At 46.0% G+C, this 16,266-nt stretch overlaps 1 protein-coding gene across 2 annotated transcripts in view; it reads left to right on the top strand.

Moving 5' to 3' along the window:
- The window catches only part of P2RX4 (purinergic receptor P2X 4), a 46,449-nt gene extending 30,562 nt beyond the window's left edge, over positions 1-15,887 (top strand). Inside the window, exons 10-12 of one of the 2 annotated variants that reach the window (XM_089676546.1) lie at positions 5,634-5,699; positions 13,864-13,962; positions 15,039-15,887. In XM_089676546.1, the coding sequence (XP_089532672.1) occupies positions 5,634-5,699; positions 13,864-13,962; positions 15,039-15,062 (189 nt within the window). In that variant the 3' untranslated portion in view covers positions 15,063-15,887. The remainder of the gene's footprint in view (positions 1-5,633; positions 5,700-13,863; positions 13,963-15,038) is intronic. The other variant, XM_089676551.1, reaches the window with a different exon arrangement.
- Positions 15,888-16,266: the final 379 nt, after the last annotated feature.

Below are 16,266 nucleotides of genomic sequence, written 5' to 3'. Positions count from 1 at the left end.
TTGTCTTTAGGTTGGCAAGCCACCAGCATACTGTGGCCAGGATTGCAGCCCAGTAATAAGCTAAAATGTTGGGAAGAGCCAGACCACCAACAGTAAAAAGTGCCTGGCTAAAACTACTCTACAATCTAGCACAGGTAAAAATGGAGAAGATTTTGGCAAAAGTCTTGGTATGGAGACAAGGGTTTGTTGGGGAAGGGGTGGTGGTTTGGTAGAAAATTCAATTTAGGATGATTGTTTCCTACTGGGGTTAAGGCAGTGTTTCTCAACTCCAGTCCTCATGGACCCCCAACAGGTCATGTTTTCAGGATTTCCCTCAGATGAAACAGCTGTGGTAATTACTAAGGCAGTGAAACTGATCAAATCACCTGTGCAAAATAATGGAAATCCTGAAAACATGACCTGTTGGGGGTCCATGAGGACTGGAGTTGAGAAACACTGGGTTAAGGGAAGAGACGACCTGCTTTTCAGTGTATTTATGGTTAAGATGACCCAGTAGAGCAGATGATTGGTTGCTAGGATGAAGTGCGGTCCTAGCAACCAGTCACTATTTTGCAGCTCCTTCCCTCCCTCCAGATTTTCTTTTATAAATTTAGGCCAAAATGGATTCTGCTACATGTCTTTGCTAAAACAAATTCCAATACGTGTAAATTAATTGGTCTATGTGAAAGTTATAGCGTCTACAAATATATTTGGATATTTTTTATTTTATTTTTTTATACTAGTAATGGCGGCGATCAGTGACTTATAGAGGAACTGCAGCAGGCATTCTGACACTGGGTGGGGACTGACTAACTGCCACTGACATCCCCTGTGACACTAATACAGTGATCAGTGCTAATAAAAAGCACTGACACTACTAATGACTCTGGGCAGGGTTAACATCTGGGGTGCTCAAAGGGTTGACTGTGCACTGTTTTACTAGGGAGACATGCTGTTTTGTGTACCTCTCTGCTATGCAGAGATACAAAACAGCATGTCCATGCGGACAGCAGAGAGACCTGTGTTTACACACAGGTCTTTTCCCGACGATTGCCGGGTGCCAATGGGGAATCTCTGTCCGGGACCCGATGATTGAGATCTCTAGCCATAAATAGCGGTGCGGGCAGGGCAGCGTGCCCGGAAATGCAAATTCCGTATTTAAATGTGATCATTATTTTTTTTTTTTTTGTACAGCCCTGCCTCCCTGTAGCAGTATTTCAGCTATAGGGCGGAGGGCATATAGAGACTTGACATGGGGAGTGGAAGTGACAGAGTACTGGTAATGTCTAGAGGGGATTGTAGAGAAGTCCCATCTTTGATACATTAAGTCTTCATCTGCGTTTTAAGGATATCTTTTCCTCCCATGTACCAACTGATAATCCCCCAAAAGGGTTCTGCTCATCGTGATAACTTCCATCAATCTATTTGCTTTGTTAAATTTTTTGTTAGAATTTTTGCATCAACACTTTAAAAGGAAATTGGCCAATATGAGACACATTTGAGTTGGACTCTTCCCAGGCTTAGAGATGACCACCATTATCGCCTCACACATGGAGGCCAGAAATCTTCCTTCTTGGAGAGCTGTTTATATAGCTGGTAATATAGTAAGAAGGGTATTAATTCCTCAGTATCCGTTTGAAAGCATTTTTTCTCATTCTTTTTGGCTTGCTCAAAGATGCATTGAGATTGGTAAAGCATCTTTTCCTGTGCAGCAGAAGTATGTATAGTTTCTTGAAGTGTCACATGTAACTCAGAATATGTATGTTGACCAAACAATCTGAAAAAATTGTGATTCCTGTTGTTGAGCCTGAGCCTCTGTTCATGCTGTTTCTGAATTTCAGTCCTTCTAACCCCCCCCCCATTATATTAGGTTGGTATTGGCCTTGAATATATGCTTTAAAAGAATCCCAAATGATTTCAGATAGAGCAGAATTAAGAAAGCAATAGGTTTGGAGAGCACTGATGAGCCGAGGACCAATAATAAGTATCCGATATCCAGTAGCGGGATAACCTCCATATTCTGTCTACTGGAGAGGCGGTCAGACTTAGCTGCAGTAGGACAGATGTATAGTCAGATATGCCAGTGAAAGTGAGATTCCATACCTTTTTGACGCTGTATTGGCACTTGCATATATAAGAACTATTTGAGACATTAGATTTTGTAGTAGAATGACATGCAAAAGCCCTTATGGTTGGAAATGTCCAACACCAGAGGTCAATAAGCTGATATACCTCAGCCCACCTCATAGCATCAGATTTCATATTGTCTATTTTAGGGTTGTGGGCAATATTCTAATCACCGGCTATAATGATATTATCAGTGGGGTAATCGGCAACCATCAGTATAGGCCTACTGAGCACCTGGATTGTAGCAGGAGGAGGTACAGTTGTGTTCAAAATAATAGCAGTCAGACATCACTAACCTGATCAATCACTGTTTTTGGTAGAAATTATATTTCTACATGGCAAATAATTTACTGGCAGGTGTAGTAGAGTAATAGAAATCCAACAGACCCAACAGTCATGACATGCATGCTGCTGATTCTGTGTAATTGAATCACTAATTGAAAGGGACATGTTCAAAATAATAGCAGTGTGGAGTTCTATTAGTGAAAAACAGGTGGCAATTATTGCCCTTTTTTAAGGAAGGAAGGCAGCAAATGTTGTACATGCTGGTTACAGTGCATTTCTCTCTGAAATTCTGAGGAAAATGGGTCGTTCCTGACATTGTTCAGAAGAATAGCGTACCTTGATTAAAAAGTTAATTGGAGAGGGGAAAACATAAAGAAGTGCAAAGAAATGATAGGCTGCTCAGCTAAAATGATCGCAAATGCTTTAAAATGGCAACCAAAACCTGAAAGACGTGGAAGAAAGCGAAAAACTACCATTCGAATGGATAGAAGAATAGCCAAAATGGCAAGGACTCAGCCAACAATCAGCTCCAAGAAGATCAAAGAAGGAGTAAAGTTACCTGTGAGTACTGTTACAATTAGAAGACGCCTATGTGAAGCCAAGCTATCTGCAAGAAGCCCCCGCAAAGTCCCACTGTTGAAAAAAAGACGTGCTGAAGAGGTTACAATTTGCCAAAGAGCACATTGACTGGCCTAAAGAGAAATGGCGCAACATTTTGTGGACTGATGAAAGTAAGATTGTTCTTTTTGGGTCTAGTGGCCGGAGACAGTTTGTCAGACGACCCCCAAACACTGAATTCAAGCCACAGTACACTGTGAAGACAGTGAAGCATGGTTGCGCAAGCATCATGATATGGGGATGTTTCTCATACTACGGTGTTGGGCCTATTTATCGCATACCAGGGATCATGGATCAGTTTGAATACATCAGAATACTTGAAGAGGTCATGCTGCCTTATGCTGAAGAGGAAATGCCCTTGAAATGGGTGTTCCAACAAGACAACGACCCCAAACACACTAGTAAACGTGCAACATCTTGGTTCCAGACCAACAAGATTGACGTTCTGGAGTGGCCAGCCCAATCCCCGGATCTTAATCCAATAGAGAACTTGTGGGGTGACATCAAAAATGCAGTTTCTGAGGCAAAGCCAAGAAATAGAGAAGAACTGTGGAATGTAGTCCAATCATCCTGGGCTGGAATACCTGTTCACAGGTGCCAGAAGTCGGTTGACTCCATGCAACACGGATGTACAGCAGTTCTCAGAAACAGTGCTTATACAACTAAATATTAATTAAGTGATTCAAAGGAAAGCAAAATCTTCAAACATTTTTCAGTTTATATAGTGAATGTTTGAGTTTGTAAAGAAGAATACAAACACTGCTATTTTTTTGAACAGTCTAATATTCACTTTTCTTCAATTTTTTTAGAGGAACAACACAAATTTGATATATTTTTCTTCATGTTTTGATTTGGAATAGAATGTGTAGTGTTCCCAATGCATTTGTGTGTGTATGGAAATAAAAGCTATTAGAAGGATTTTGAGCTTTATTCACTTTTTTCAACACACTATTATTTTGAACACAACTGTATATAGAGTTTGCAGAATTGACTGCGATGTCATCCTCTATTGGTGATTCTGTGTCTTATAAAAGAAATTTGAGTGGCTAAAGAGCCGCTGGTCCCCCCCCTCTGCCGCCTTTACTGCACTCCCCCATGCAATTGGGGAGCCCGGTAAGGATTTATCCACTGGCATCCTGTTCTTGAGACACAATGGGAGGAACATATGTTGTTCTTCTGACTATGGGATGTCAGAAACCAGAAGCGATGAGGATTTCACCATGTCTGCTTTTCATGGCTCTGTAAACAAGCCATTACTGCGTGAGATGACACCGATCTTGTGATCCGATGCTTTGGTGGCCAGAGGAGTGCTGTAGGGGGTCTATTGGATCCCAGATCTTTCTTAAAGGAGAAACTGTCATGCTTATGATGGCAATAAAAGTGCTTAAAAAAAATACAAAAATAAAAGTTAGTGTAAAAAAAAAAAAAAAAAAAATTTTTTTTTTAAACGCACCCCCATCTCACCATGCTTGTGTGCACGCATATATAAACGAGGTATTGCCGTGAATGTCAAAGTGCCAGACCTCCTGTGTAACAACTCCTAAACTGGTAACCTGTAAAGTTGCCTATGGAGATTTGTAGGTACCGTAGTTTTGCGCCTTTCCAGGGGCATGTCTATTTACTCAGTGTAACATCATCTTTTTTTTATATTTTACCTAAAAAATTGGGTAATGTGTTTTTGTACATTAAAATTCATTAAAGTGTATATTTTTATTTTCCAAAAAATTAGGTAATGTAAAAAACCACAATTTTTTATTCTATAGGGCCCCTGCTTAAAAATATATAATATATTTGGGGGTTCTAAGTAGTTTTCTAGCTTTTTTTTTTTTTTTTTTTCCGTTACATGTAGGAGAGAAATGTCCAGAATGGGCCCGAGAAGAGTGTGAATGCTCCACCCCCCCCCCCCCCCACATGAAACCTGTGGTTGATCAGCTCCCTTTAGGCACAGGCCATGGCTTTGTTGCAATAGCATCTTTTTAAGTTTTTTTGTTTTTTTTTTTTTTTGTTTTTTAAAACCCAGGCTAAACAGCTGAAAACATATTTTTGTGTAAGGATATCCATATTTGATTTTTTGCACACCAACAAATCCCTACAATATAGTGTATGACCAAACAGGGACTCTGTCTCCTGTAGATGATGTTATATTCTCATTCAAGTATTTACTGCTAACAAGCCTATTCCAAACTAATACATTAGATTTAATTATTTCAGTGGAGACAAGAATTCAAGCATACAGAATCGCACATTATTTCACACGATTATTTAGATAATGTGAGCATGGGTCTCCCTGTATCCCCTGACCAGTAGACATTGAATACAAGGTTTCCTCTGATTGGCATAGTCAGAGAGGAGGGCGGATGATGTCATAGTGATAGATGAAAGTTTTGGCTCGCTGCCAAAACAGTGCAGTATGTTGTATGTAGCCGCAGCTACAAACAGTTTATATTGCACATCCAACGGCCTCACAGGTTAGTGAAGGACATAGTTCTATAATATATATCAAAAGGTGGAGATCAGCTTTAAAGCTGCAGATATTTTATTTATTTTTAATTGAAATTCTAACATTTTCCTTTAGATAGATAACACAGCTGTCATAACTAACAATGATGAATTTGTTTTGTCAGGCTGGAAAATTTGATATAATTCCAACTATGATTAACATTGGATCTGGAGTGGCATTGCTTGGAGTGGTGAGTTTTGTGGGGACAGGGTTCTTCCTTGGTATTTAACACAGTGTCTGTCCATCCAGGATTTATTGCAGAAGTATCATGAAATACCTGTTATTTGGAAACAAATGTTATGTGTGGCACTTTGGAAGTGGATAAGGATGACTTTACTTTTGTAGTTAAGGGCTATTCTGGCAGAATAGATCATATGGAAGGGGTTGTTCACAGCAAGGAGACTTAAGTTAAAGTTGTAGGTTTTTAGTTGCCCTAGTTACCATTAATCCATAACTACATGATTTATTTTAGTAAAGCGTATATTTAACATGTTATTAAACCCACAACAGTAAAATCAGTCTGTATATGCAGTAAAGTATGCTGGTTATACTCACTTTTTGATTGAAAAGATACTTTTATTACAGAAGCATCAAAAACAACATGATACGTGTAATCGGGGTACATCTCACCCTGTACTGCGACGCAGCGCACCACATAGCAATACAGTTCAAGCATACAATAAATACATTCAGAAATAAATACATTCGCTCAGCGGTATGATGCCTGACGTGATGTGCAGAGGATGAATCCCCAGACCGCCACGTCATGCATGACGCCGCTTACCCCAAAAACCATAGCATCCTGATACACAGTACTAAGTCATGCAATAAACGAAAGCGAAAAAAACGAAAAACCGAAAATCAAAGTTTACAATAGGCATCGGGTGTGTGGGAGGGAGGGGGAAACACAGGCCCGAAGCTTTATTGAAAAGACAAAGACACGCAAGGGGGAGTAGGGGGAAGGGGGAAATCTTCAGACGTCCTCTTCCTCCTTAAAGTCCATCAAGGAATAGTCTCTGAGCAGACTGAGGATCAGTCTGCGGCAGTCCTCAATGGACATCCTCTCCCGCTGGTGGATGAGGCGCTTTCTGGCGCACCATAAAGCGTCCTTAAAACAGCACAGCACCCGCCAGGCGCCGTCAATGTCCTCCAGAGAAAAGGTTCCACAGAACAGTCCATTCAACACCCCAAAGTGAGTGATGGCTGTCTGTGGCACAAAGTCTTTGAGTTCAGGTTCCAGGGCCCCCAACAGGGCCTGAGCAAATGAGCACTCCCAGAAAACGTGGTAAGACGTTTCCTCGTGGATGATGCAGAAGGGGCAGTGTCTGTATCTGCTCAGGTTCCTGGCATGCATAAATGTCCTGAGAGGCAGTCCCCCCTGGATAGCCATCCATGCCAGGTCTTTGTGCCTGTTGGTGAGGATGTTGGAAGAAACGTTCCTCCAGACCACCTTACAGGTGTCTGAAGGCAGGCCTGGAACCGACTCCAAAATGTCGCTGGCTCGGATGAGCTTGTAGATAGTCTTTGGCTTCCACAAGTCAGGCTTGACTCCCTGCAGCCCTTGCTCCCTGATGAACTTGAAGGTGTCCAAGTAGTACCAAGGAGTGTCCCAGTTGTAGGGGATGGAACTATCCCAAGTGTCCCACCCCAGGGACCTCCAGAGAGGCAACAGGAAGAAGCGAGACATTGCGTTCCCGCCAGAGTCCATAATCCGTCTTGGCAAAGTTCTGCGGATGCAGTTGCAAGCAAAGAACACCCTCAGCTGGGTGGCGATGTCGGGCACGCCCTTACCGCCCTTGAGGGGTTCCTTGAACATGACTGCCCGCTTCACTCTGTCCATCTTGGAGCCCCAGATGAAGTGAAACACCGCCCTGGTGATGGCCTTGCAGGTGTTGACCCGAGGGGGCCAGGCCTGGGCGAGGTACTGCAACACAGGGAGAATCTCGCTGCGGAGTACCAGTGTCTTCCCTTCGATGGTGAGGTCTCTGAGGCTCCAGAGTCCAAACTTTTGGCGCATCTTGGCCAGTCTCTCCTCCCAAGACTTCAGGGCTGCGCCCTCGGCACCAAACCAAACTCCCAAAATCTTCATGAAGTCTGTCTTGATGCCAAAGGGCATGGATGCAGAAGAAGGCAGGAACCACTTTCCGAAGAGCATGACTTCCGACTTCCCGCAGTTGACCTTTGCCCCCGAAGCTTGGCCGAAGTCCTCGCAGGTCTGGACGAGCAGGTCGATGGAGCGCTGGTTGGCACAGAACACCGTCACGTCGTCCATGTAGAGCGAGCACTTCACTTCCCGTCTGTCTGGTCCCGGTGCGGTGATTCCCCCGATCTCTGGATTCCGTCTGATGCATTCGGCGAAGAGCTCTATACAGCAAACAAAAAGCAGAGGTGAGAGAGGACAGCCTTGTCTGACCCCGGAGAGGACCGGGAAGGGGTCAGTCTTCCAGCCGTTCACCTGCACGGAACTACAAATGTCATTATACATGATGTCAACATATGAACAAAACATTTCCCCTAGACCAAACCTGCGCAGGGCTCTGCACATAAACCCATGGGAGACACGGTCAAAGGCCTTTTCCTGATCAAGACTGACCAGGGCCGCGTGCACACGGCGGTCCTTGATGTATTGGACCGTGTCCCGGACAAGCGCTAGGCTGTCCGCAATCCTGCGGCCAGGAATGCCACAAGTCTGATCCGGGTTGATGATCTGTCCGATGACAGCCTTCAGCCTGTTCGCCATGACTTTGGCGAGGATCTTGTAGTCCACGTTCAGGAGAGAGATGGGACGCCAATTTTTCAAATCACATCTCTCCCCCTTACGCTTGTACAGGATCGTGATCATCCCCTCCCTCAACGAAGGAGGCATCTTGCCCTCCACCACCATCTCCTCGTACAGCTCGAGCAGGTCCGGGCCCACGAGATCCCACAGCGCTACATAGAGCTCCGCTGGGAGACCGTCGCAGCCCGGGGTCCTGCCTTGCCTAAAGGATTTAGCGGCAGAGTGCAGTTCCTCCAACGTCAAGGGGGCGTTGGTGGCCGACAAACCTGCAGGATCAATAGCGTTAGAGATACCTGACAAGAACCTGTCGGCCGCTTCCGAGTTTGTTTCTTTGGGGGAGTAGAGGTCGGAGTAGTAGTCGCTGACCACTTCCATCACGGCCTCCTTCCCCTTCTGGAGTGTTCCGGTCTTGTCACGCAGCTCCGACAGGGGTGTGTGTCCTGAGTGGAGTTTCCTGAAAAAGAAAGAGTTACACTTCTCACCTTTCTCGAGATGCTCCACCTTGGCACGGAAGACAATGTGCCTGGATTCTTCCTCAAAGTGCTTTTTCAAGCACTTCTTGGTGTCCTCCAGGTCTTGCCTCACGTCCCAGCCACAGTGATGAAGGTCCTGCAGGGACTGCAGCTGACGCTGCAGCCTCCTGAGTTCCTTCCTCCTGGCACACACTTGCTGGCGTCCCCTGGCCTGAAAGAAGCTGCGCAGCTTGACTTTCACGAACTCCCACCAGTCGCTTACCTTAGGAAAGAAAGACTTCTCCTCTCGCCAGGCACCGTAGGTTTCCCTGAGCTCCTCTAGCAGTTCCTCATCGTCCAGCAGGGTGCAATTCAGCTTCCAGGAGCCTGGGCCCGGGGCAAAGCCCTCTCCCAGATCACCTTGAAAGTGAATGGCCCTGTGGTCAGAGAAAAAGCAGGGAACCGTGGAGAACCCGCGGTGCCTGACTGCCCTGGAGGTGAGTACAAAGTCAATCCTGGAGCGCACAGATCCATCGGGGCGGCTCCATGAGTAGTTCACGGAACCGCGCCCCACGGATCCCACTGCGTCTCGCAGGGAAGCCTCCGCAATCATCTCCCGGAGCAGCTTCGAGGTGGCGTCGAGTTTTGCGTACATGCTGGAGCTGCGCCCGTCGTCCTCTATTGGACAGTTAAAATCACCGCCGATTACTACTGTTCTCGTTGTGGCGAGTTGCGTCCGCAGGGTTTGTAAAAGTTCAGCTGCGCATTCTTCTCCGGGGGGGCGTACACGTTGATGAGCCTAACGGGCTCCCCCGCCCACGAACCGTCTATGACCAGAAGGCGGCCACAGACGAGCTCATGGACGGAGTCAACAGTGAAACGTCCTCCCCTGATAAGAACCGCAACCCCTGGGGACTTGCAATCGCCACCCCCAGACCAGTAGGAGGGACCGTGGGTCCACTGGGAGGACAAATGAGTGTACCTCCTCAGAGGGGGAAGTGCGCACTCCTGAAGCATGTACACATCACTCTGCTGTGTGGAAAGAAAGGTCAGCACAGTCTGCCTCCTAGACACATCCTTGATGCTCCTCACATTAATGGAAAAGATAGATATCTCAGCCATCATGGGAAAGAGATGAAGGGGTTAGTCGGAAGGGGCTGTGCTTGCCTCCCCTGGAGAGGGGGGATGACCTCTGTGACCTCTGCAGCCTGACAAGTGTCCTGGCCCAGACCAATCTGATTGAGGACCTCGTTGAGGACCTCATCGAAGTCGGTGGAGAGATCTAGTTCCGACTGGGTCGGAGCCATCTCTTCTTCCACCTCTTCTTCCTCCAGCGTGTCGAGGTCCACCCCCACGGGGTCGGGACCTGCGGCATTCTGGAGGACGGCAGGCCGCTTGGTGGCAGAGGAGGTGTCTCCTTCTTCCGCTTCCTGTACCCCGTCGCAGAGTTGCTGACGGGTGACAGGGGGAAGGGGCGGGAAGTCCTCCTGTGAGGACAGGTCAGGGGGGGGGGTGGCAGGGGGACCAGGGGGACCAGGGGCAGGGGGGCCAGGGGGACCAGGGGCAGGGGGCCCAGGGGTAGGGGGGCCAGGGGGACCAGGGGTAGGGGGACCAGGGGCCTGGGGGGGGTTCCTCTTACCCGGGTCCTTTGGAGGTTTCTGTGGCGCTGGTTTGGTGGCAGGGCCCTTGCTCAGGGCCCCAGCGTACGTCCTGCTTCTTTCTGGGCAGTCTCTGTAGACGTGCTCTGCCCGTCCACAGAGGTTGCAGGTTCTGGACCTCGGGCAATCCTTGGTCTCGTGACCTGCAGACCTACAGAACCTACAAGAAAGCACATTGCATTCCTTACCCTCGTGCCCCGGCTGGCCGCACCTGCGGCATGACTGGGGTTGGTCCGGGTAGTGTAGGAGTCCTGTTGACGATCCCAGGGAGAAGCACTGCTGCAGGTGTTGGAGATCTCCAGCGGGACGATCTCTTAGTAGCCTGCAAAACACGGCCCACTTACCTGTCCAGAAGCCGTTGGTGTCTAGTATCCGGACTGGGTCCTTCAACACGACACAAAACCTTTGGAGGTAGGTGGCGATGTCTCTACCAGGGACGTGAGGGTTCCTCATGGATACCGTGATCCGCCTTTCGTCCCTTTGAATGGGAGAGTTCGCAGTGAACTTTCGGAAGAGGGAGTCGGGTCCAGAGGTCTTTACTGCCTCCCAGTACCTTCTGCATACCTGTAGGGAGACAAAAGTGACAAGGAACATACCTCTCACGAAGGACTGCACCGACAGGGTCTCTGCCTTGCTGAATCCTTGTTCAAGGATCATTTTCTTCCCAAAGACTTCCGGGGTCATGTCCGGGATTCTGCCTTCCACTTCTTTCAGCCGCAGCACGACTGTCTGCTTCATCCAGGGCTCCAGGGGAGGGAGACCGTCTGCAGGGCCGGAGCGATCTGGGGTGGAGGTGGAGGCGGAGGGGGCTTCTCCCGGGGTCTTGGCGGGGGCGGCGGTGGCGGTGTTCTGTGGCTTCTTGGTCTGTCTCTTCCCCATCTTGTCGCAGAGGAGTTCTCAGGAGGGCTTCCCAGAGATCTTGATCGGATTCCTTCTCCTTCTTCTTCCTCGGCGGCTTCACTCTCGCTTAGCCTTTGAAAAGGCTATTGAGCGTCTACTGCCCGGAGGTAGTAACGCAGAGTGAACAAGGGGGGGAAGATCACAAACTCGTTCTGTGTGGGGGCTAAGCCTCAAACCCAATAGCAGCAAGCAGGTGAAGCCGAATTTAATCGACGATCCTACAAGGCCGAGAAGAGGGTACCCCACACAGAGCAAATGGCTGGGATAGATGCAAGTGGTTCTCAACGGCTGGTTATACTCACTGTGGAACCTAAGGCTGTTTGATCCTGTCTTCTCTGATCCTCTCCTTTTTTCCAGTATCTCCCTCTCTTATCTCCTGATAAGACAGCTTGTGGAGACAGTCTGTACATGCTCAATTTGGTGTGTATTGCTAGAGAGGTGTTTTTGGTGTTTTTTTTTTTTTCCCTTTGGAAGAGTTCATGTGATCAGCACAGGGCCAATCAGCACTGTCCAGACAGAGGTCAAGGGTTCTGCATCCTCCTAGAGCAGGCAGAAAACTACTTCTACAAGCTTTAACCAGTGCTCTGCTGATCACTGATAGAAGTCACAAGACTGCTCTAACTGCTGATGAGAAAAGGTATTTAGCAGTTTGAATTCACTATATCTGGTCTCCCACAGTACACAGAACATGGAAATGCATTTATTTTAGTAAATATAGAGTCCTGGGTTTAATAACACTTTATTGTCAACCATTCTTTTTGAATACAGTATTTGTGCATTAGCCTTTAAAGGGTATTTCCACTTTTCTGAAGAACAATAGCAAACAAATATTGTAGCATATATAATTGCTACGCAAGCCATGTTGTAATTTAATGTTAATAAAACTTCTCTCCCCTTCAATCTGCTGCTGCTGTGATTTTCAGTAAAGTTCAATGCAATATGGCAACCTGGAGGTGTTCTGTACACTGGTATACAAAAAACAACCACAAATATACCCTGCTCCTGTGATTGGCTCACTGATTTTTCCAGACTTCTGTGCTAAGATAATAAGATTTTAGACACACCCTACAATAGAAATTTCACTTTTGATGAGCTTCTCCCCAAGGGATAAATACTTCTAAAGTAATGCCAATGCCTGTACTGCGGGGTCCGCAACCTGTCGATAGCGATCTACCAGTAGATTGCGGGCAGGTGACTGGTAGACCGCGGTCTGGGCTTGCTGACCCTCCATCCCAGAGCATCAAAAAGAGTGCAATGCAAAGGACTGTAGTAGGGAGCAAGAGCCACATAAGCGGGTGCCTCCTCTGTATTGCTGGCTCCTGTCCCATGCGGAGTGATACCAACTGCACTCCACCTCTTTCCTGCTGCTGGCACCACTCTGGAGACCGCTAGTTGGGATAAGAATCCACATGAAGCAATACACTGGGCATAATAGTATAGGGCTGCTTTCACACTGATGTGCTGCGGTTTACCCACACCGCAGGTTCGTTGTAGTGTACCTGCAGTTTTCCTGCGAGTTTGCTGCGCTTTTCCATAGACCTCCTATTATATCCTGCAGGTTTGGTGCACTTTCTGAAAGTGCACCAAACCTGGAAACCCTGGAAAGTTGCAGATGCAGAGTGCTGCACCCACGGTGCATGTAGACCGCAGCACATCAGTGAGAAACAGTTCTATAGGGGACTCAGAACAGTAAGGGATCATTTACATTTGGAGTTTAGGGGTGGTAAAACTCCACAGGAAAAGACATGGTTTTTACCACCCCACCCCAATCTCACCCCTTTTACCTGCAATGGCCAGGGATGTACACATGCTGAAGCTGCAGCAGGAGTTAAATGCCCTCTCATGGTTGATGGGTGTAGCACCTGCCAAACATGGCCCATTCACGTGAATGAGGCCGCTCTGCAAGTGTCCTGCAACCTTGTGCAGTCCAGCAAACAAAAGGTTAAAGCAGGCAGCATTGTGTTGCTTCCTCACCACTTGCTTTAATCCCTTGGACCCCACAGTTGCGGGTCACTTGCAGAGTGCCCCATTTACTTGAATGGGTGGCAATTTGCAGGAGGTAGCATCCGCCAAAAGCCAGAGGCGGTTTAATTCCTACTACAGCACATGTACAACTTTGGCTACTGCCTTGGCAGCTAAAGCGAGTAGGGATTTGTGGAGGTAAAACCGTGACTCAACCGCAGGTTTTTACCACCCCGCACCTTTACATGTGAACCAGCCCTAAGGGTGCTGCTGCTGAATGCAACTAAGGGCTCATTCACAAGTGCAACAGACACTGATGATCCTCTGAAAAGCGATCTGAGTGTATTTGACAGGTGGTAAGGAGGCAATATTTTTGCCTCCTCACCACCTAATTTAAACCCATGATTGCTGTACAGTGCGTGTGATTGTGACATGATAGTATGGCAATTAGAGGTTTATATCAGGTGTGAAGAAGTGACACTGTGCCTGGTGATCTGTGACTTCTCCCATGTTGGTCAGCTGGATCTCCACCTCGTTAAGATTGCTTACACCTGCTTTACAGCTTCTATTTTCCTTTTCTTTTTTTTTTTTGTACTTATTTAGGCCACTGTGTTATGTGATATCGTCGTCTTCCACTTCTTTAAGAAAAGGTATTATTACAGAGAGAAGAAATACAAACATGTAGAAGATTATGAGGAACTGGTAAGAACCATAAACTTTTTTTTTTTTTTTTTTTTTTTTAAATCTGAACGTTATTATTGTGTATATTGTGTTTTTTGTTTTCTATGGGCCCATGCGCACAGCTGTGCAGAGGTCGGTAAGCCTGCTCTGCATTCAGATACTCCTACAGACCAAAGATAAAATAAAAACGGCTTTTGCCGCAAAGTTCCGCTTCAATCCAGAGGTTTGTTTGTTTGGTTTTTTTTTTTCCACGTTACTTTTTACACCACTAGATGTCCCCAGTCTTATGGCCACTGTCTTCTGAACCACTTCCTCTGACCTTTCCTTGACCCATATCCTTTGAACTGGACATTGAAATCAGAAGCAGCTCAGTGATGAGCTCCTCTTTCTCTTGATATGTGCATGGGTTTTTTTTGTCAGCGCATGAACTGATTGGCTGTTTGTCCTGCTTCTCCCTTTACCAGTATGAGCACTGCTGAATAGGGACATCTAGAGGCTGCTACTAGGTCAAGTTCATTGTACCTACACTGCATGTAAAAAATAAATTTAAAGTGATTTGTAAAGCTTAATTTTATGTTAAAATGATGAACTTGTTATACTTGCTCTGTGCAATGATATTTCACAGAGCAGTCCAAAACCTCTTCTTCTTGGGTCCCCTGCTGGCACTCTGTTCTCTTCCTCTTCTCTGTGCGCCACCATGGTAAGCCGCTTCCTGTGAGGGAAGCTGAGCTGGGCTGTGTGCATCTATTGACACACATGTCAGGACTCTCTGCTCACAGGATTTCATTGACTGCTGCCCCTGTGAGCAGAGAGAGAGGAGAAAGCCATTGCATATGGGCATAACGCTGGATCTAGATCAGGCTCAGGTGAGTATACCGGATGGTGAGGGGGCGATCAAAACACTGGGACATTTTTTTTTTACTGTAATGCAGGGAATGCATTAAGGTAAGTGTCCAGCCTTTGGAACTATTTGAATGAGGTAGTAATGAACTTCGTTATCTGTATCGTATAGCTGCCTAGAGTTTGGCCTTTAAAGTTGAAGTAGCTAGCAATTTCCCTTTTCTATCGTATGTAAGCAGTCACTATTTTTATTTCAGGGAAATGATGGATCACACCATTGAAACAAAGTAAATATTGGATCACAGTTTGGAACACAGGAGGGATTTTGAGTATTTCCTTCATTCATGAATTGGATCTCTGGCTTAGGAGCTCCTGAACAAAACATTCCAGTTAGCTGTCACCTTTTGATCTGATGTTTGGGTGGCAGTGATTTTACCATCAGCCTGTGTGCACATGGTCTAATTATTGTAATTCTGCAATTTTCTAAAAGGGCATAATTGTATTTTGTTATATTATTTATCACTGTTGTATACATTTCTAATATGTTCTCACAAAGGGCTAGATTTAAGGTTTTACTGTTTTTGTAGACCGTTGTTTGTTGTTTTTTTTGTTTTATTTTAAAGAAATAAGCACTTAATTAAAGGCACTTTGTCACAATAGAAAACACCTTTTTGAGAAGACTGTAATAGAAGCAGCCATAAACATTTGTTCTGATCTTAGTACAAAGCATTCACACAGGAGTTCAGCTTCAGAGCAGATTGCCTAAATTTACTACACTGAATGTGGGCATTTGCAGACAGGTGAATCTTGAGTCTATATTTTCTATTAATGCTACTTTTCATTAGCTATTTTCACTATGCTTTGAAACAACCCTTGCATAACAGCACCCTTACTCTCCCCATATTATGTATGCTCCTGTGTACATACCTCTGATCAGTGGGACAGGAACCACTGCCTACACTGGGCACCACTCCAGTCATCCAATTGTATTCCTACAGTGAGATGCCTTTTCATTTTGGACTGTTTGGAGAATAGGTCCTCCGTGCATTATACTTTGTAACCCCACCAGATTAAAAGAGAAGCACCCATGGATGATGCTCTTGCAACCAGTTGTCTGATGGTCTGACGTATGTACAAGTAGATATAGCTAGAGGTGTTGGGTTTAGGTTGTTTCAAAGTCTAGTTGTTCTTTTAAGAGTTCCGAGCATCTACTGTCATAAACCACTAATAGAAATAATAATGTAACCTAGTATAATTTTGATTGAGGAGCAGTAAGAAAAAATGAAAGGCCATTCATGGAAGATTTTGCTTGTTCAGCACCTTTTTATCCACACTAAACAGTATGGATGGACAAATCTGCTGTGTTTTCTATTGTATCCTTACAGGCACCATTGACAGCTGTCTGGCAGACACAGTAGATGTAGGCATTGTTCAGGTAGCCTGACAGCTGTCAATGCTGCCTGTCAAGAGACAATGGCAAACACA

Source organism: Staurois parvus, unplaced genomic scaffold (assembly GCF_062004578.1).
Source record: "Staurois parvus isolate SC_StPar_1 unplaced genomic scaffold, SC_StPar_1.0 ptg000014l, whole genome shotgun sequence".
Taxonomy (NCBI): Eukaryota; Metazoa; Chordata; class Amphibia; order Anura; family Ranidae; genus Staurois; species Staurois parvus.
Note: the sequence above shows the minus strand (reverse complement) of the source record. Positions and strands in the feature narration are given on the sequence as shown.